Source organism: Cebus imitator, unplaced genomic scaffold (genome assembly GCF_001604975.1).
Source record: "Cebus imitator isolate Cc_AM_T3 unplaced genomic scaffold, Cebus_imitator-1.0 Scaffold50, whole genome shotgun sequence".
Classification (NCBI taxonomy): domain Eukaryota; kingdom Metazoa; phylum Chordata; class Mammalia; order Primates; family Cebidae; genus Cebus; species Cebus imitator.
Window position 1 is genome coordinate 1,184,607 of NW_016107365.1, and position 21,657 is coordinate 1,206,263.

At 43.5% G+C, this 21,657-nt stretch overlaps 1 protein-coding gene across 1 annotated transcript in view; it reads left to right on the plus strand.

The window, feature by feature from the left end:
• The first annotated feature begins 14,436 nt into the window (after positions 1-14,436).
• The window catches only part of MCCC2 (methylcrotonoyl-CoA carboxylase 2), a 79,569-nt gene continuing 72,348 nt past the window's right edge, over positions 14,437-21,657 (plus strand). Inside the window, exons 1-2 of the mRNA XM_017527601.2 lie at positions 14,437-14,703; positions 18,654-18,720. Of these exons, the coding sequence (XP_017383090.1) occupies positions 14,575-14,703; positions 18,654-18,720 (196 nt within the window). The 5' untranslated portion in view covers positions 14,437-14,574. The remainder of the gene's footprint in view (positions 14,704-18,653; positions 18,721-21,657) is intronic.

Consider the following 21,657-nt stretch of genomic DNA (forward strand, 5'->3'; position numbering starts at 1 on the left):
AAAAAGAAAAGAAAGAAACACTTAGATCTTTAAGCAGGGAACGTAATCATGATGTTAAAAACAGAAAATAAGACTTTATGAAGTTAGCTATTATCCATATAAATTTAAGGTTTTTTTAAATTTCAAGATTTGATGATTTACACATGTAATTCTATTATCTACCCAAGCAGATTGAACAGCAAATTTATTTTGATATTATTTGCAAAACCTCTTGGATTGATAATATATTAGCTCAGGAGTTGGAAACTTTCTGTAAACTATTTTGGGCATGCAGGCCAGGTGGTCTCTCTGGCAGCTGCTCAGCTCTGCAATTTCAGTGTGAAGGAAGCCATAGACAGTATTTGAATGAAGGCCTGTGGCTGGATTGGCCTTTTAGTTTGACCCCTACTGCAAATTTTCTTAACCTAAGGTGCTGATGTCTGTATGTATGAATTATTTGTCACTGAAGTTATGAATTGTGCCTAAAAGTTAAAACTGTGTTGATTGTATTATGTAATGATCAGTATTTCAATTGGAAAGATATTTTAGAGTCTAGATAATTATGTTTTTATATTGAAAAAATGTTGGCCAGTTTTTAAATCCCTTAATAGAAGAGTATTATGTCTCAGCAGGTATAATAGTAATGCTAATTTGTTGAAACTGCTGCTGTTAGAGCTCTTCTTATTGACTTTTAATGAAATTTGCAGCTTAACATTTTGTCTGAGACAAGGCTATATGATTCTGAGTGGAAATTGTCTATAAGTAGGCATTTATTTCATGATTAATATGTCACAGAAATCATGGTAGTAAATCACATTGCTATTTTAATGCCCTGTTTTTGTAAGTTTTTAAAATTCGTATTCTGAAAAGATGTCATTCTCTTAGTGTTAGCTTGGGAGTTAGATTCCTATGATTAACTATTATTTATCCTTGCATAATATTAATTTTTAACTTTATCTGTCTCTCTATAATCTATAATAAGCTAGTTTTATGGAAGGTACAATTTCTTACTATATGAAGAATACAGGGACTCGTTGTATTAGAGAATCAAGTTAGCCAGCTAAATTATCCTATTGGTATATCCTTAAACATAATTTTGGAAAAGAGAAAAGTTAATCAGTGTATTTACCTTATATGGTAGAAAGAACTGTATTAGGTCTGATTCATGTAAATAAGATGTTGCAAAGAATTTATTTTATAAATCTTAAAGGAGATATGATTAAAGGTTTTTATCTTGACTTTTTCTCCTGAACACTTACGTCTTAGCAAGTGATCAACATGAGGGTTTGAACACCTAATTGTTGGTAAATGGTTGAGGCATGACAGAAATATTAATATCCACTGTTTACCATCATGTTATTTGAAACAAAAGTGACCATGTTTGCTATCTTGCTTGAAGAAGTCTTTGACAAAAAAAAGCAATATCATGTCATTCATAAATTTTCTTGTTCTAAAGAAAGCAGTTATATATATATATACATATATAAATTATGTAAATAAAAGTTATTTTATACCATTGCTGTTGTGTTTTTTTAAGATGACTAAATACAGAATTGGCTGGGTATCGTGGCTTACACCTGTAATCCCAGCACTTTGGGAGGCCGAGGTGTGGGTTCGCTTGAGCCCAGGAGTTTAAGACCAGCCTGGGCAACATAATGAGACATCATCTCTACAAAAAAATTAAGAATCAGCCAGCTGTGATGGGGTGTGTTTTGGTCCCAGTTACTCAGGAGGCTGGGGTGGGAAGATTGCGTAAGCCCAGGAGGCTGAGGCTGCAGTAAGCTGTGATTGCCCCACCAAACTCCAGCCTGGATGACAGAAGACGACTACTCTGTCTTTGGTGGGAGGAGAAAAGTTTTTGACAGGTGTGCATATCCTTATGTCAAAGCTGTAGGAGTCTGCATTGTGATTGTTCTATTGGAAGAGACTCCATACAGCATCTCTGTTTGCTATAGCACTGCATCCTGAATCTGCTGCAGAGCCCTGGCTTACATTGGGTTCCACTAACAGTTGGCAGTCTTAAGGGCTAACCAGTAAATAGGTTAGGGTAATATTCCCAAATATATTTTATCTCAAATTCAGAGGGCCTCTTCAAACATTGTTGCCTCTGTCGGCATGGTGGCCAGTGCAAGGTGCAGGATCTTGTCTCCCTCTCCCCGCTGCCTTTGTTTAAGAGATGAGGTCTCACTTTGTTGCCCAGGCTGGAGTGTAGTGACATGATCGTAGCTCACTGCAGCCTTAAACTCCTGGGTGCGAGCAATCCTCCCAGGCAGGTGAGTCATCGTGCCTAGATAGCTTGTTTCTTCCCTTTAAAAATAGATACCATGTCCTCAGACCACTAGACCCTTAGGAGGTTTGCCTATGTGGAAGGCCCCTGAACTTTCACAGGATTTACCTCCCAACTTTTTGTACATATATGTCTTCCTAAGACATCTAGGTGCTTGCTAATTCCTGCTTTCCAGCTCCAATTAGCATAATGTTATCCATGTCACATTTAATTCTGGCTTGTCAAAAATCAAGAAAATAAAAGTCTTCCCCCAACTATACTGTGAAAGACAGTAAGACAGTAAAATCAGTTGTCCCTGCCACATAAAAATACAAGTTCTTTTCATTTTTCTTACTGTAATGGAAAAGGTTGCATTTTTTTCATGGCACTAACTTTATTCCAGGTGTTAGGAGTTGTGTTGATTTTCTCTAATAAAGGTACCAATCTTGAACTGCAGCTGTGATTAACATATTCATCTGTTAAATCTGTGATAACTTATTGTCATTCCCCAAGACCAGTGGTTCCCGAACTTTATTGTACATCAGACTCAAGTTTTAAAAAGTCTATATGTCCAAGTTATATCCCATATTGTTAAATCAGTGTCTGAGTGCAGTGGCTCATGCCTATAATCCAAGCCTTTTGGGAGGCTGAGGCGAGACATAGCAAGACCTCATCTTTACAAACAAAAACTAGCAGAGCATGGTGGTATGTGCCTGTGGGTCCAGCTACTTGAGAGGCTGAGGGAGGAAGATCGCTTGAGCCCAGGAGTTCGGGGTTGCTGTGAGCTATGATCATGCCAGCCTGGGTAACAGAGTGAGACCCTGTTGCTAAAAAATATTAGAACATAATAGGGCTGGGCACAGTGGCTTACACCTGCAGTCCTAGCACTTTGGGAGGCCAAGACGGGAGGATCACTTGAACCCAGCAGTTTGAGACCAGCCTGGGTAACATGGCAAAACCCCTTGTCTACTAAAAATGCAAAAATTAACCAGGCGTGGTGGTGCGCACCTGTGGTCCCAGCTACTTGAGAGGCTGAGGTGGGAGGATCAATTGAGCCTGGAGGCAGAGATTGCAGCAAGCTGAGATTATGCTACTGTACATCTGCCTGGGTGACAGAGGGAGACCCTGTCTCAAAAATAAAATAATTAGGAAACGCACATCACAGTACCTGCGGGTGGAAGTTGGACATCACCATTTAAAAAGAAATCTTCAGGTGATTCTAAGGTGCAACACCAACAGCAACACACAAAACAAAAAAATGTGGGCCGGGCATGGTGACTTAACGCCTGTAATCCATGCGCTTTGGAGGCCAAGGCGGGTGGATCACCTGAGGTCGGGAGTTCAAGACCAGCCTGAACAACATGGTGAAATCCCGTCTTAAATAAATAAATAAAAATAAAATTAAAAAAAAAAAAGTGAAACATTGTCCAGGACCCATTTGACTTTAACAACTGGCCAAGCTGGTGAGTCAAATGGGAATGTAGTAGGAATCAACAGATCTTACTCAATATGTGGGTCAGAGAATGGGGGTGGTTTAAACCTACTTGGCCCTTCCTTAATGCCTTATCTCATGGGTTAAGGAAACAGTGTGATGATTCTGCTATATCCTACTTCCCACATTCTGGGACTGAGGAAATAACTACAGGATGGGCTCCTGTGAGAAGTCAGACCAAGAATCCATCTTTCACGCAACCTCCATTAGCCTTCACTCTGAAAACGATAACAGAGGCTTTTCAGGTTTCTGGAAATCAGTATCATTTCAGAGTCATTATCTTAATAACAATGGAAGACCTGAGTATTTCTGTTTCTCCAGTGCAAAGTCTCCCTGATAAATAACCATAGTTCTCTCTGGGGAAAGCTTGGGGGAAGATTTATGGTATACCTATGAAGCCACAATTATAAAATCCTTCCTCAAAGGCTCCCAGCCGCCCCCTAAGTCAAGCGACTTTGGGTCTGTAATCTGATTTAGTCTGGAAACTAGATATGAGGCTGTCTCCACTATGGAGACTTGAGTTTGGTTCTTGCACAAGACCTGGAATTGTTTTGCCTATAGGTGACGTGCAACACTTTAGAAGGCTGCCAGTCTGTTTAATAGGAAACTTGGGGTCAATAAGCCATCATCATAGATCCCCACATGTAAAAATACACGCTGTTAATCCTTTGCTATGGCTAATTATAGTCATTGTGCCCACTTGGTCTAAAACAGTTTGGCATTGCAGCCTGGCATCTTCCAGTATTCCCACTGAGGTCAAAGGACCTAATTCCTTGGCAGTACCTGTCACAATCATCTCTAGTGTGCAAAGGACAGCCATCATAGTGGCTGCATCAGCTCTTCAAAGAGGCTGATGCTTCTGTTACCAAGCCTTTAAAGGAAAGAGTGATCTCCAGGCCCTCCTGAGAGTTATGGTTAGGGGGTGTCTGAGTCAGATGCACATAAATACAGCCAGTCCGCCTTTATCTGCAGGTTCCATATCCCGAGATTCAACCTACTAAGGATCAGAAATATTTGGAAAATAAAACAAAAAAAAATGCAACTATAACTAATACAAATAAAAAATACAATATAACAACTATTTACATAGCATTCATATTGTATTAGGTATTGTGAGTAACCCAGAGATGATTTAAAGTGTATAGGATAGTGCTAAGTTATATGCAAATACTATGCTGTTTTATTTTATTATTTTTTGAGACAAAGTCTGGCTCTGTCGCCCAGGCTGGAGTGCAGTGGTGCAATCTCAGCTCACTGCAGCTTTGACCTCCCGGGCTCAAGGCGATCCTCTCTCCTCAGCCTCCCGAGTAGCTGGGACTACAGGTGCATGCCACCATGCCTGGATAGTATTTATATTTTTTGTAGATACTGAGTTTCGCCATGTTGCCCAGGCTGGTTTTGAACTCCTGAGTTCAAACGAACCACCTACCTTGGCCTCCCAAAGTTCTGGGATTACAGGCCTGTGCCACCGCACCTGGCCCCTGGAGCCAATTTTTCTCAGATACCCAGGGACAATTGTAATCCATCCCAATGTCCTCATTTTCCTGAGTCTTCAGATGGCTTCCCATACATGGCTTTCTCTTTGAGTGCGAGCATCAGAATCACCTTGGAGGGCTTATTAAACATGAATTGTTGGGTCCTGATCCTGATGTTAATTTAATTTAATTAATTAATTTATTTTTGAGATGGAGTTTTGCTCTTGCACCCAGGCTGGAGTGCAATGGCACGATCTCAACTCACTGCAACCTCTGCATCCTGGGTTCAAGTGATTCTTCTGCCTCAGCCTCCTGAGTAGCTGAGACTACAGTCATGTGCTGCTATGCCTGGCTAATTTTGTATTTTTAGTGGATGTGGGGTTTCACCATGTTGGCCAGCCTGGTGTTGAACTCCTGACCTCAGGTGATCTGCCCACGTCAGCCTTCCAAAGTGCTCGGATTGCAGGCGTGAGCCACCACACCCACCACACCCGGCCCCAATCCCAAAGTTTGTGATTCAGCACATCAGTCTGGGGCCTAAGAATTAGCATTTCTAACAAATTCCCAGGTTGAGGCTGCTGCTGCTGGCCTGTGAGCACAATTTGAGAATCACTGTTTTATAGTGGATTCTCAAATTTGCCGACTGGAATCACCTGAGATGTTTAAAAGAATACTCATTCCTAGTTTCCAGCATCAGAAATGATCATTTCACTGGTATGGAGTGCTTGGCTTGGGATTCCTTTAAATTGCTTTATTGGCTGTATTTGACACACAACAAACTGCAGATATTTAGAATACAATTAAATTTTGACATATGTGTACACCCATAAGCCATCACCACAATAAAGATAATAATCCATCATTTCCAAAGTTGCTTCTTCTCCCCTGGCCTCCTGCTCCTCCCTCTCTCCCAAACACCTCCCAGATCCCAAGGTAACAATCTGCTTTTGGTCACAATGGATAGCCTGCATATTCTAGAATTTTATATAAATGAAATCATATATAGCCTTTTGGTTTCACTTCTTCCATTTAGCATGAGGGTATTTATTTATTTATTTTGAGACACAGTTTTGCTCTTCTTGCCCAGAGTGCAATGGAGTGATATTGGGTCACTGCAGCCTTTGCCTCTTGGGTTCAAGCCATTCTGCCTTAGCCTCCTGAGTAGCTGGGATTACAGGCGCCTGGCACCATGCCCAGCTAATTTTTGTATTTTTAGTAGAGATGGGGTTTCACCATGTTGGTAAGGCTGGTCTTGAACTCCTGACCTCAGGTGATCGCTCACCTCGGCCTCCCAAAATGCTAGAATTACAGGCATGAGCCACTGCACCTGGCCTTAACATGATTATTTTGAGATTCATCTACCTTGTTGAATATATCAATAATTTATTCTTTTTAAAAAGTATGATTTAGGTCTGGCACAGTGGCTCACGCCTGTAATAGCATTCCTATTTCCTAGTCCTATGGAAGGGTAGGAACCTAACTTTAGCTGGCACTTGTTAAGTTACAAACCTACCGTAAAGACATAAGAAATTCAACTTTCCTTTGGATAGAGACGATTAACAAACACAGGTGGTTACCCTGATTCTCAGGTGACAAGTGATGCTGTCAGGTCACCTTACTTGAGGACTAGTTGTTTATCTTGAAAATATGTATGACATGGGTTGCATCTGCCTGGTTATATAAAGGGGTGAGGGTATTTAATTTAATTTTGAGACAAAGTCTTACTGTGTCACCCAAGCTGGAGTGCAGTGGCTCGATCTTGGCTCACTGCAACCTCTACCTCCTAGGGGTGAGGGTTAGAGTTCTGTCTTTGCAATCTCTTTAGCAGATTGCCTGCAATGCACGTCACATTCTAGATTGATGAGTTTTCAAATAATAAAATTGTTTTTCTTCTACTTTTGTGGAGAGGTTTTTGGAGTGGCAGGAATTTTTGTTTTAAATTATATTTTCCCAACAACATCTTATGTAACACTAGTATATGATGAAAACCAGGACATTGACATGTGCACAATACTGTTAACTAAAGATTTTATTCAAATTACAGTCAATTCTCAATATCCTCAAGGATTGGTTTCACAGCTCTCCTCCTCCACCAAAATCCCAGGATGCTCAAGTCCTTTATATAAATTGGTATGAGCATATGACTTGTGCACATCCTCCCATGTACTTTAAGTTATCTCTGGATTATTTCTAATAACTAATACAAATGCGAATGCTATGCAAATAGTCATCATACTGCATTTTAAATGTATATTATTTTTCATTGCATTGTTGTGTGGTTTTTTTGAGACAGGGTCTCACTATTCAGGCTGCAGTACATGGTGCCATCACAGCTCACTACAGCCTCAACCTCCCGTGGCTCAGGTGATCCTCCTGTCTCAGCCCCCTGAGTAGCTAGAATTATAGGTGCCACCATGCCTGGTTAATTTTTGTATTTTCTTTTTTTTTTTTTTTTTTGGGACGGAGTTTCGCTCTTGTTACCCAGGCTGGAGTGCAATGGGGCGATCTAGGCTCACCGCAACCTCCGCCTCCTGGGTTCAGGCAATTCTCCTGCCTCAGCCTCCTGAGTAGCTGGGATTACAGGCACGCGCCACCATGCCCAGCTAATTTTTTTTTGTATTTTTAGTAGAGACGGGGTTTCACCGTGTTGACCAGGATGGTCTCGATCTCTTGACCTCGTGATCCACCCGCCTCGGCCTCCCAAAGTGCTGGGATTACAGGCTTTAGCCACCGTGCCCGGCCCAATTTTTGTATTTTCAATAGAGACAGGTTTTTGCCATGTTGCCCAGGCTGGTCTCAAACTCCTGGGTTCAAGTGATCCGCCCGCCTTGGCCTCCCAAAGTGCTGGGATTACAGGCGTGAGCCACTGTGCCCAGCCTGTATTGTTATTTTTAAATTGTCTCTCCCTATCCAATATTTTCCATTTGTGGTTGGTTGAATTTGCAGATGTGAGACCTGGGGATACAGAAAGCTCACTATATATCATATTTACAGGTAGTGCATGTGTATATACAATTCCATGAAATTGTATCCCATGTATAGGTTTATGTAACAGGGTACAGAGCTGTTCCATCACCACCAAAATCGCTCTCATGCTGTCCCTTACGGTCATTCCCTCCTCCAGCTCTGGCTCTTGGCAACCACTTATTTGCGTCACCCAGCCTGGAGTGCACAGCTCACAACAGCCTTGACCTTCCATGCTTAAGCAATCCTCCCACCTCAGCCTCCCAAGCAGCTGGACCGCAGACACATGCCACCACACCCAGCTGTTTCTTTTTTTTAAAATATTTTTGTAAAGACCAGGTTTCGCTATGTTGCCCAGGCTGGTCTCTAACTCCCTGGCTCTGGCAATCCCCTCCTGCCTTGGCCTCCCAAAGTGCTGGGATTACAGGCATGAGCCACCACGCTGGGCCCACAACTTTTCATTTCACTAAAAGGGGATCATACAGTATGTAACTGTGCAATAAAAGGCTAATTCAGCAGGTTTGGGTTGTGCATATTCCAAAGAAAGAACTGACACTTGACCAGTTCCTTAAACTATAAGCCATTGAAATAAATATCCTGCCTTTTAAGAGTGTTTTTGTATACCTGAGGCCTTCGGCCATGCCAGATAGTTTATGCTAATATTATGCTGATTTAAGACTGTATCCTTTCACTGTAATAAACCATAACTGAACATAGTGTTTAACATACCATAAACTTAAAATGGTCTTGGATAACCTTTAGAGATTGTCTTTTACATAAAATCTAGTTTTGTTTGTTTGTTTGTTTTTTGAGATGGAGTCTAGCTCTGTCCCCCAGGCTGGAGTGCAGTGGTGCGATCTCGGCTCAGTGCAATCTCCGCCTCCCACGTTAAAGCAATTCTCCTGCCTCAGTCTCCTGAATAGCTGGAATTACAGGTGCCAACCACCATGCCTGGCTAATTTTTGTATTTTTAGTAGAGATGGGGTTTCACTAGGTTGATCAGGCTGGTCTTGAACTCCTGACCTCGTGATCCACCCACCTTGGTCTCCCAAAGTGCTGGGATTACAGGTGTGAGCCACCATGCCTGGCCTTTTTTTTTTTTAAAGAGTTGGGGCCTCGTTCTGTTGCTTAGGCTGGAGTACGGTAATGCAACTCTAGCTCACTACAGCCTCTACTTCCTAGGCCCAAGTGATCCTCCCACCTTGGCCTCCAAAGTAGCTGCGACTACAGGTACACCCATTATATCAGGCTAATTTTTTAAGAGTGAGGTCTTGCTATGTTGCCCAGGCTGGTCTTGAACTCCTGGGCTCAAGGGTCTCAGCCTCTCAAGTAGCTGGGATTATAGGTGTGAGCTACCATGCCCTACATAGCTTTTATTGCAGACAGTATTGTGTCATATGGATTGACCATAATTTGCTTATTCACTCACCTGCTAATGGACATTTGGGTTGTTTAGAGATTTTGTGTATTACAAATAAAGCTGTTATAAATATTTTTGTACAAGTTTTTGTATGCACAACTAATTTTATTTACCTTGAGTAGATTCTTATGATAATAGTGACAGGTAAGAAATCCTTTATCACAGCTTGGAGTCTGTTATCTTCTGTAGATGCAGGGCAGTTTGGCTGAGGATCAAGCCAGGACTTGACAAGAAGGGAGTTGAGGGGTCAATGAAAGGTACAATATGATATAAGGACACTACACAGGAAGGAATGGAAAGCTGAGAAATAGGATGGACACATTTGGGCAGATGTGGTCAAGATCCAGAATCTCAAATGCCCAAAGCCCCTTGAGACTTTCTCAGAGGTGGAGGCAACCTACCTTCATATCCACTCCCTCTTCCCGACCAGCGTTTCCCTGTATAAAAGTCATTCAGTCATTTTATCTGGGGCATTTGCCTTAGGAGCTGATGCCAATTCTGGTGAGGGACCAATCTTACCATGCCTCCTTGCTTCTGGATCTTAACAGAAGTTAGTTATTCCAGTGCAAACCAAAAAATACTGAACACGGTCCAGAAGGAAATAGTTTCATGCCAATTTGCATTGGCAAGAGTTAGGGAATATGGAAATGGATTGTTATACCAAGGAAAAGAAATATAAGATTAGATTGGGATAAAGGTATCAACATGAGTGCATGTACCTGGCATGTCAGTTGTGTTTTCCAAAGATAGTCACACAATATCTCTCATCTTTTCTACAAGTGGCCTAGACACGCCTCTCATTGAGCAGTGGGGTCTGTGTTCCCTCCCCTTGAATCTAATAGAGTTCAACCAAAGTAATGCCATACGATTTCCCAGGCAAGGTCATCAAGTTTCTTTTTTTTTTATTTAAAAAAATTTTTTTTAATAAGATGGGGTTTCACCATGATGGCCAGGCTGGTCTTGAACTCCTGACCTCAGGTGATCCACCCACCTCGGCCTCCCGAAGTGTTAGGATTACAGGTGTGAGCCACTGCGCCTGGCCGGTCATCAAGCTTCTACTTAATGCCATGTGATATCCTAGGTAAGTTCATCAAGTTTCTACTGAAGAGATTTGATAGCAAAGGAGAGCCTGGCAGGCCTAACTCCCAATCCTGACCTCCTAGCTTGTTGTCTGGCCTTGAAATAACCCTCCCTCAGGTGTCCTGGAATGTCTTCTTGCTCTGATTATTTTTCATGTATTCATCCAACAAATTTAGAGCAGTTATTTTTCATGTATTCATCCAACAAATTTAGCATACTACAGATGCCAGGGATAGGCCATAGATGATGACACTGACAAGACCCCAAGTTGGAGAAGCAAAATGAGCTCTAATAACAGGTGCTGACCCGAGCCACAGTAGAGGCCTAAAGGGGGAAAGAGCTAATGAGGTGGGGTCAGGGAGGGCTTCTGTAGGAGGAGATTCCTGAGTCAAGTCCTAAAGGATGTGTATGGGCTTACCAGGTAGAGAAGATGGAAAGGGCAAGTCTGGTCGTGGGAAGATGCCCTGGGCAGAGGGATTGGTGCAGTTAAACGAAGGAGGCATATGGAAGATGGCAGCCAATGGAATGAGCAGCTCATGGGAAAGAACTGAGGGTGATATGAAAGGCAGCGCACCAGGCTGCAGAGATTAGCCCTGGCGGTTACATTTTTCAATTCATTCTCTTATTTTATTACATAAAACATTATTTTACTTTATTTTAATTTTATTTTTATTTTTTTAGAGATGGGGTCTAGCTCTGTCACTCAGGCTGAAGTGCCATGGCATTGCAGTCTCAAACTCCTGGATTGAAGTGAATTCTCCCACCTCAGCTCCCCTAGTAGCTAGGACTCCAGGCACGTGTCACCATGCATGGCTATTTTTATTTTTCAGAGACATGGGCTCACTATGTTGCCTAGGCCAGTCTCAAGTTACTGGCCTCAAGAAAACATTATTTTAAAAAATCAGAGGTGGCAAAGATTATGCTCCCTGTGATCTCTATAGTGGGGTAAAGAGACACTGGACACTAATAGATGCTAAGTGACATTTCTTTTGACCTTCTGTGCATTTGCACTTCACCTTTTGCATATTTTTACTTAGGTGTTCTGGGAACATTACACATTTCCAAAGAGCTTCTTGTAACAAAAGTTACAAGAAATAAGAAACACGTATGACTTTTTTTTTTTTGAGACAGAGTCTTGCTCTGTCACCCAGGCTGGAGTGCAGTGGTGTGATCTTGGCTCACTGCAGTCTCTGCCTCCCTGGTTCCGGTGATTCTCCTGCCTCAGCTTCCCAGGTAGCTGGGATTACAGGCACGCACGACTATGCTCAGCAAATTTTTGTATTTTTAGTAGAGATGGGATTTCACCACATTGGCCAGGCTGGTCTCAAACTCCTGACCTCAGGTGATCCGCCCGCCTCGGCCTCCCAAAGAGCTAGGATTACAGGCGTGAGCCACCACACCTGTGAATGACTTTTATTTTTTTAATTTTTATTTATTTATTTTTTTGAGACAGAGTTTCGCTGTTGTTGCCCAGACTGGAGTGCAATGGCACGATCTCGGCTCACCGCAACCTCCGCCTCCTGGGTTCAAGCAATTCTCCTGCCTCAGCCTCCCAAGTAGCTGGGACTACAAGCATGCACCATCATGCCCAGCTAATTTTTGTATTTTTAGTAGAGACGGGGTTTCACCATGTTGACCAGGATGGTCTTGATCTCTTGACCTTGTGATCCACCCGCCTCGGCCTCCCAAAGTGCTGGGATTATAGGCGTGAGCCACTGCGCCCGGCCAAGACTTTTAAAGAAAGCAAGGAATCAAATCCTATTGTGTCTTTTCTGCCTTCAGGTAGTGATTTTAAGTACTTTGCATAATTGAAGAACTATTTAGAGAAAAAAATGTGGCAATTAAAATGTCAAACATTCTTTCCTGCTACTTTGTTGTACATGAAAAGTAAGTTTTTACTGGATTTTTTTTTTTTTTTTTTTTTTTTTTTTACCGGGGGGGGCAAGCACAGTGTAAATCATGCCTTTGCAGTTTAGCTCATGCTCTCCCCCATTTGTACAAAGCCTGGCCATGTTCACGGCTCAGTCCACCCTCAATGCTTCTGCAACGCTCAGCTGCAACCCTTTCACAATTGCATTTTGTTCCTTAAATGTCTATCCTACACAGTCCAGTAAGAAATCATGTGGCCATTTGTATTATTTTCTTATAAGTACCTTGAAGTCTGTAACTAAGTTTACCTGCAGGTGTAGACGAACCCTTTCTGTACCTCTCCTCTCCCTTTACTTTGCCCTGCTAAGCAACTGATGGAGTAGAATTAGTAAGTACTCAATACATATTTGAACAAAAAACTTTAAGTTCAAGACCTTCTGTATAGAGTTTTAATTTTATGGGTGTATTTGGAGTCCTTTATTTAAGATCACAGTGTTGATGTCCACAATCTATCACTACATAGTGCCCAGTGTGGTGGCTCACGCCTGTAACCCCAGCACTTTGGGAGGCTATGGTGGGTGGATCGCTTAAGTCCAGGAGTTCAAGACCAGCATGGCCAACGTGGTGAAACCCCTACAAACATAAAAAATTAGCAGGGCTTGGTGTCATGCGTGCTTGTAGTCCCAGCTACTCCAGAGGCTGAGGTGGGAGGTCAAGGATTCAGCGAGATGTGATCGTGCCAAAGCACTCCAGTCTGGGGGACAGAGTGAGACCCTGTTTCAAAAAAATGAAATAAAATAAAGTAAAAAATAAAGAAAAATAATTACATAGCGAAAATAATCAGAAGAGTGTTTAAGGTCTCCAGTGAAAGGACAAGAGACTTGTGCTGTACGCAAGCACATGTTAGATGGGATTGACCCATGTTGCTGGTGTGTCACCGGTAGAGGGTCGCGACTGCAAGTTGTCCAGGTTCTTGACGTTTTGAACAAATAATTTGACGAAACGCCCCGCAAGGCAAAGAAAGAACGAGGCAACGAAAGAACCAAAGCAGGGATTTACTGAAAACGAAAGTACACTCCACACTGTGGGAGCAGACCAAGCAGCCGCTCAAGGGACCGGATACAGAATCTTCTCGGGTCCAAATACTCACTAAAGTTTCCCATCATGTAAATGAAGTGGTAGTCCACAATCAGTCTGATTGGTTGTAGAAAGCAGCCAACCAGAGGCTGAAGTGAAGTTACAAAGGTCACACTCCTGTGCAAACAGCAAAAAGCAAGCAATCGGAGGCAATGGTGAAGTTACAAAGTTATACCTCTATGCAAACGAAGACTGGGCCCCCAATCAGTCAATGCTTGGTTGTGGACAGCAACCATTCAGAGGCTGGAGTTAAGTTACGAAGTTGCAAAGGAAGACTCCACCGGCAGTCAGTCTGATTTGTTGCAGACAGCCAATTTCCTATCTGCCCGGCAGAAAAGTTGGGGGGTTTGCAAAGGGAGTAGCCCCTGATCCTTTTGCTACTTAGGCATGGAAAGTTAGGGTTTTCCTTTCAGTTTAGCTCTATGAAGTCAGTGTGAGACAGCCTTAGTTTCCCTGCCTCCAGACCCTGATTCTCCTGCCTTAGGTATAGTCACCGTCATGATATTATCTATCGGTGTCAACACAACACCAGCCCAAGCCCAACCGCAGCTCTTTCAGCACTGCGCCGTTTCGGGGCACCCAGTTGGTCACGTGAGGGTTGTTCAGCCGGGATCCCAGCTCTCCTGCGCTCGGGACCGGACGCGATCTCGTGGGGCTGAGCCTCTGTTCCTTATTGGTTGGCTCAGGGGGCGTGGCATGGCCTGACCAATCGCGGGCGGGGTGCTTAGGCACGTGAGGGGGCCTGCCCACCTGAGAATCGGAAGGCCTTCGCTAGTGCTGCAAAGACCCGAGACCAGCCCCAGCCAGGGAAGCGGCAGGGGAAAGCACCGACTCCGGGCCAGCGCAGGCCGCTCTCTCGCTGTCCTCGCTCGCTCGCTCTGTGCCCGCCGCCATGTGGGCCGCCCGGAGGTTAGCCCTGTGGCCTTGTGCCCGCGCCGCTCCCGCCGGGCTGCGCGGCTATCACGGGGACTCGGTGGCCTCGTTGGGCACCCAGCCGGACGCGGGCTCTGCGGTCTACCAGGTAGGCTGAGCGCTCCGGGGGCCTGGCCGCGAGTGGAGGAAGCGAGTGGAGGAGGGGCAGGCTTCAACAGCTGCTGCTCTCTTCTCAGGAGCCTCAGTCGATTCTGGGATCCAAGTGAAGTTTGAAGAAGAAAAGCCTAACAGATAAAAGAAATTTTAGTTCACTTTTAGAGCCGGCACTGTACTTTGTGTCTTTGAAATCAGTGGTTCTTAAAACCTGGTTTAGAATTCTCACCTGGGGAGCTCGTTGAATAGCGGCCTGAGCCCCACTCTGGACCTTCTAGGTCTCAGGTAGAGTTGTGGTGTTTACGTTGTAGTGAAGTCCTTAGGGTACTTTTGGCAGCCAGCTTTGCCAACCACTGGCCTAGAACACCCCAACCAGGGGCGCTGTGCTTACGAAATTTTAGTTTATAAGTTGGTTATGATGGCTGGGCGCGGTGGCTCACACCTGTAATCCCAGCACTTTGGGAGGCTCTGGCGAGTGAATTACCTGAGGTCAGGAGTTTGAGAGCAGCCTGGCCAACTGGGTGAAACCCCGTCTCTACTAAAAATACAAACCCCGGCTGTCAAAAAAAAATTAAAGTAAAAGCAAAGTAAAAGTTCTTGCTGGGATATTATGAAATTCATGTGTACTCACATTAGACAAAGCAAGGCCATGAGGGTGGGGGAGAGTGGGATGAACAATCCAGTTTAGCTGTGTTTCCTGATTAGAAATAACAGCACTATAATAAGTAATACTAATGGCAGAAATTTTATAGCGTGCCCACCTTTTTTCTTTTTTTCTTTTCTTTTTTATTTTTCCATTTATTTATTTTATTGCATTTTAGGTTTTGGGGTACATGTGAAGAACATGCAAGACTGTTGCATAGGTACACACGTAGCAGTGTGATTTGATGCTTTCCTCCCCATCACCTACATCTGGCATCTCTCCCCTTGTGCCCACCATTTTTCTAAAGGCTTTATATGGTTTCACCCATGTATTTATCATAATGATCCTGTGTAGTAGGTACAATTGTTATTCTGTTTTATAGATGGGAAGACTGATATATAGGGTCCAGGTAATTTGTCTGAGATAACACAGAGCCTGAATTTGAATTTGAAGTCAGGTGGTCTGGCTCGTAACTATTGAGTCCAGAGTCTTGCTTTATAATGCTTATTACTCACCCAACTCTACCTAGGTGAGTTCTGTGGTTGAAAAGACGGGGTGGGAACTTGTCAATGGCTCGGCTCCAATTCATTATGACTGTCAGGCACTACCCTCTCTGGTTGCTCAACTTCACAAGAAAATTACTAGGTCGTAGAAATTGTTCTATAGGTGATGGAAAAACAATAACACACATACCTGGGGCCCTGAGAGATCAGTAAGTAGGGAAACTAAAAGCTGAACTCAGGTCTGTCTGGCTTCCAAGTCTGTCCTTGTGCCACTAAATTACACTGTTTCTTGGTTGGCGATACTCATCCTCAGGAGGCTAGGTTGGTTGACAAAGGATTGCCTTGGAGGTGAAGTGTAGCCAGTACTGGCTCTTCTGTGGTGTAAATCTGATGCGCCAAGCTTGGCACAGATATAGTCTAGTCTGTGGAGGCAAACGTCAGCCTGAGTGGGTCAGTGCTTTTCTTCTTGACTCACTGGTTGTTTAAGAGCACGTTGTTTAATTTCCATATGTTTGTGAATTTTCCAGTCATCCTTCTAACATTGATTTCTAGTTTCATTACATTGTGATTGAAAGGATACTTTGGGCTGGGCAAGGTGGCTCACACCTATAATACCAGCACTTTGGGAGGCTGAGGCGGGTGGATCACCTGAAGTCAGGAGTTCAAGACCAGCCTGGCCAACATGGTGAAACCTTGTCTCCACTAAAAATACAAAAATTACCTGGGCGTGGTGGCAGACCCCTGTAATCCCAGCTATGTGGGAGGGTGAGGCAGGAGAGATGCGTGAACCTGGGAGGCGGAGGTTGCAGTGAACTAAGATTGTACCACTGCACTCCAGCCTGAGCTACAGAGCCAGGCGCCAGACTCCTTCTTTACAAAAAAAAAAGGAAAGGATAATTTGTATGATTTTAATCTTTTAACATTTATTAAGATTTGTTTTGTGGCCTGACATGTAGTCTGTCTTGGAGAATGTTCTCTGTGCACTTAAGAAAAGTTACATACTTTTTTTTGCTGTTGTAGGGTGACATATTCTGTGTATATTTGTGTTAGGTCCAACTCGTTCTTTCCTGAACACTGTGCTGCCTCCTTGTTTTTTGTTTTCTGGATTTTGCAGAGCAAGAGAATGTAGAGGAAATCATGACCTCCATAGCTCTTGGAGCTGTAGAGAATAGGAAATAATGGAGCCATGCTATAGACTGAATATTCATCTAAAATTGAACAGTTAGGAAGTTGCTGAAGGTTTTATCAGGTAAAAGGAACTAAATAAGTAGAGATGCTAATCACATGGGAAGCAAAATGTGTTAGTGGGCCAGACTCTGAATTTCAAAGGTAAATAGCTATTTAAGTGTTGTTCAAAAGTAATATGCTGACCAAACAAACTTTAGAAATACAGAAGGGTGAAAAGTTAATCCCTCTACCTTTTTTCTACTTCTCACTGTCAACATTTCCTAGTGTATTACTTAGAAAATTTCTGAATATATCCCAGCATAGAGTTTTTATTTATTTATTTGTTTGTTTATTTGAAACAGTTCTGCTCTGTCGTGCAGGCTGGAGTACAGTGTCATGGTCCTAGTTCACTGCAGCCTCCAACTCCTGGGCCCAAGAGATCCTTCCACCTCAGTCTGCTGGGTCGCTGGGACATAACACCACGCCCAGATAATTTTAAAATTCTTATTCTTTTTATTTTGTATTCTTTTTGTAGAGATGGAAGTCTTCCTATGTGGCCCAGGCTGGTCTCAAACTCCTGGGCTTGAGCAATGCCTCTGCCTCTACCTCCCAAAGCTCTGGGATTACAGGTGTGAGCCACCACACCTAGCCTGTGCTTTTTTTTTTAGAGACGGGGTTTCACCATGTTGGCCAGGATGGTCAGAATCTCCTGACTTCGTGATCCTCCCTCCTCAGCCTCCCAAAGTGCTGGGATTACAGGTGTGAGCCACCGCGCCCGGCAGCCTGTGCTTTTTAAAACAAAATAGGATCCATGGCCAGATGCAGTGGCTCATACCTGTAATCCCAGTACTTTGGAAGGCAGATGTGGGTGAATCACTTGAGCTCAGGAGTTCGAGACCAGCCTGGCCAACATGGAGAAACCCTGTCTGTATTAAAAATACAAAAATTAGCTGGTCATGGTGGGCACCTGTAGTCCCTGCTACTCGGTAGGCTGAGGCAGGAGGCAGGAGAGTCGCTTGAACCCGGGAGGCGGAGGTTGCAGTGAGCCGAGATTGCGCCATTGCACTCTAGCCTGCGCAACAGAGCCAGACTCTGTCCCAAAAAATAAAAATACAAAATACAAAGAAATAAAAGGGATCTTTTTTTTTTCCCTCTGGGATTTGTTTTTATGTGTAATTTGTCAGTAAGCAAGCCTTGGTTGGAATCTCAGATAGTGACTGATGGGACAGGAAAAATAAGATGGTATTTTAATCTTCAAAAAGCTTAAAACAGGAAAACAAATAGAGATCAATTTAAGTTCAGAAGGTGTTTAGGGAAGAAAGATGTTAAATTGAGTAGGAGTGGCCAGAAGTGGAGTTGAAGATGAGATGAAACATGAATTAGGCTTGCAGAGGGGTAAGACTTGGAGAGATGGACAAGTGGGGTGGTGAAGAACAAGACAGGAAGTCGTGAGTTTTTCCATAGACTCCAGTGGCCTAGTGTGGCTGCCATGGATAGGGGAGGCCCAGTGTGGCGGTCACACAGAGTTGGCACAGAACAATGTGTTTTTTTTTTTTTTTTTTGGCCTTTATTTTGGGAAAAAGGAATTGCTTTCTAATATTTCCCTCCCCCACTCCTCTACTTCTGTTTTAGGAGAACTACAAGCAGATGAAAGCACTAGTAAATCAGCTCCATGAACGAATGCAGCGTATAAAACTAGGTAAACACAGCATTTATTCTTAGTTTATCCTTTTGCTTAAGATGTCCTTTTTTTTTTTTTTGAGACGTAGTTTCACTCATGTTACCCAGGCTGGAGTGAATGGCGCGATCTCGGCTCACCGCAACCTCCGCCTCCTGGGTTCAGGCAATTCTCCTGCCTCAGCCTCCTGAGTAGCTGGGATTATAGGCACGCACCACCATGCCCAGCTAATGTTTTGTATTTTTAGTAGAGACGGGGTTTCACCATGTTGACCAGGATGGTCTCGATCTCTTGACCTCGTGATCCACTCGCCTCGGCCTCCCAAAGTGCTGGGATTATAGGCTTGAGCCACCGTGCCCGGCAAGATGTCCTTTATAGTTACTGGTTTTAGGAAAAACTAGTGGAATTAAGCTTTTGACTCTTTGTTTCTTGAGATGGAGTCTTTCTCTGTAGCCCAGGCTGGAGTGCAGTGGCCCGATCTTGGCTCACTGCAACCTCCACTTCCTCTGTTCAAGTGATTCTCCTACCTCAGCCTCCCAAGTAGCTGGGATTACAGGCACCCGCCACCATGCCTGGCTAATTTTTGTATTTTTCTAGTAGAGACAGGGTTTCACCATGTTGGCCGCACTGGTCTTGAACTCCTGATAAGAAGTGATTCATCCACCTTGGCCTCCCAAAGTGTTGCAAATAAAGGCGTGAGCCATGTTCCTGGCCAAGCTTTTGACTCTTATGACTATGTATTTGTTGGTATGCAGGCATTTAATTTTATTTTTTCTATTACTTGGCCAGGTTTTCTCCTCATAGCGCACTATCACTTTTGGGGTGAAAAGTAAAGATTCAAATTCATAAATTTTATGAATAATTTACTTTTTATTTTTATTAATTTTTTTTTTTTTAAAGATGGGGTTTCACCATGTTGGTCAGGCTGGTCTTGAACTCCCGACCTCAGGTGATCTGTGCATGTTGGCCTCCAAAGTGCTTGGATTACAGGCGTGAGCCACCACGCCCGGCCTTAATTTTTTTTTTTTTAAGAGAAAATTTTTTTGAATCCCTGGTTCAAGTGATCCTCCTGTCTTGGTCTCCCAAAGTGCTGGGATTACAGGTGTGAGTCACCACACCTAGCCGGTGATTTCTTAATAGGTGTTTAATATGTTTTTCCTCAGTGCTGAATCTCAGATGGAAAGCATTCTTCATATTTGATAGACTGTTTCAGATAACTCTTTTATCAACAAATATGTAATACTTAATATATAATACTTTTAATCTAAAATTGTACATTGAGAGTGGAGTAGTGTAAATACTAAGTCTCAGGAGTATGAAAATAGTAAAGAAGACTGGATTTGGCAAGTATGGTCTAGAATTGCTTATTTACTTATTTATTTAGAGACAGGATCTCCCCACCCTGTTGCTCAGGTTGGACTCGAAGTCATGAGCTCAAGTGATCTTCTTGCCTCAGCCTCCCAAGTAGCTGAGATTATACATGTGCCCCTGTATCCAGCTATGGAATTCATACTTTTGAAGCCATTTTAGATAAAGGTGTTGTCTCCAGAAAAGGAATCTAAACTTGCTGAAATGAAAATGCATTGTTAGGGGTGATAACTCAGTCGTCATGCCCATGTTGAGAGTTTGATTTGGTAAACTCACTGTCCCCCTTAGACATTAAGATGGTGGGTTTTGGGGCTGGGCGTAGTGGCTCACACCTGTAATCCCAGCACTTTGGGAGGCCGAGGTGGGTGGATTACGTGAGGTCAGATATTTGAGACCAGCCTGACCAACATGGTGAAACTCCATCTTTACTAAAAATACAAAATTAGCTGGGTGTGGTGGCTCATGCCTGTAATCCCAGCCACTTGGGAGGCTGAGGCAGGAGAATCGTTTGAACCCAGGAGGAGGAGGTTGTAGTGAGCTGAGATTGCGCCATTGCGCTCCAACCTGGGAGACAGAGAAAGACTTCGTCTAAAAAAAAAAAAAAAAAAAAAAAAAAGATGGTGGGTTTGACTCAGTGAAGGAGTGAGTTGTCTTGTGGCATTGGGTGCCTTTTGGGGATGGTGGGTGCTGAGGAACCGTGGTGGAGGCTGGTGGCCACAGGAGGGGAGAGGACTGAGCCAGACTCCCTGGGAAAGGAAGAGGGGAGAAGGGAGAAAGGACAACCTTGGCCTTCACAGTTTTGGCAAGAATTAAATGTCAAGGGAACTTAATTCTGTGCTCTGTGAGCCTGCATCAAGGATAGCTCTCCTTCTGGTTCTTCCTAATAAAACCAGAATTCACTAGCTGCTCCAAATTGTAAGGCGCCACTCTAGGCAGAATTGCTAAAGAATGATGTTGTTTAAGTCCTTTTTTTTTTTTTTTTTTTTCTGAGATGGAGTCTTGTTCTGTCACTCAGGCTGGAGTGTAGTGTTACCATCTTGGCTCACTACAACCTCGGCTTCATGGGTTCAAATGATTCTCCTGCCTCAGCCTCCCAAGTAGCTGGGACCACAGACATGCACCACCAGGCTTGGCTGATTTTTCATATTTTTAGTAGAGATGGGGTTTCACCATGTTGTCCAGGCTGGTCTCAAACTCCTGGCCTCGAGTAATCCACCCACCTCGACCCCACAAAGTGCTGGGATTACAGGAGTGAGCCACTGTGCCCAGCCTTTTTTTTTCAATGTGTCTTACCACACCTCTCTGTCACCCCCAACTTCCTCTTCTCCTCTTCTCCTGCTAGCCCCTTAGTGGGCACTACGGTGATTCTCCAAAGACTTTGACCCCAGTCTGGATTTCCTTGCAGTGCCTTAGGTTATTTTTCTTTTAAGATGTATTTTGTTTTTCTTTCCAACTTTTATTTTAGGTTCAGGGGTACATGTGCAGGTTTGCTATATGAGTAGATTGCATGTTGTGGGAGTTTGGTGTACAGATAATTTTGTCTCCCAGGTAATCAGCATAATATCCAATGGGTAGTTTTTGAATTAGTAC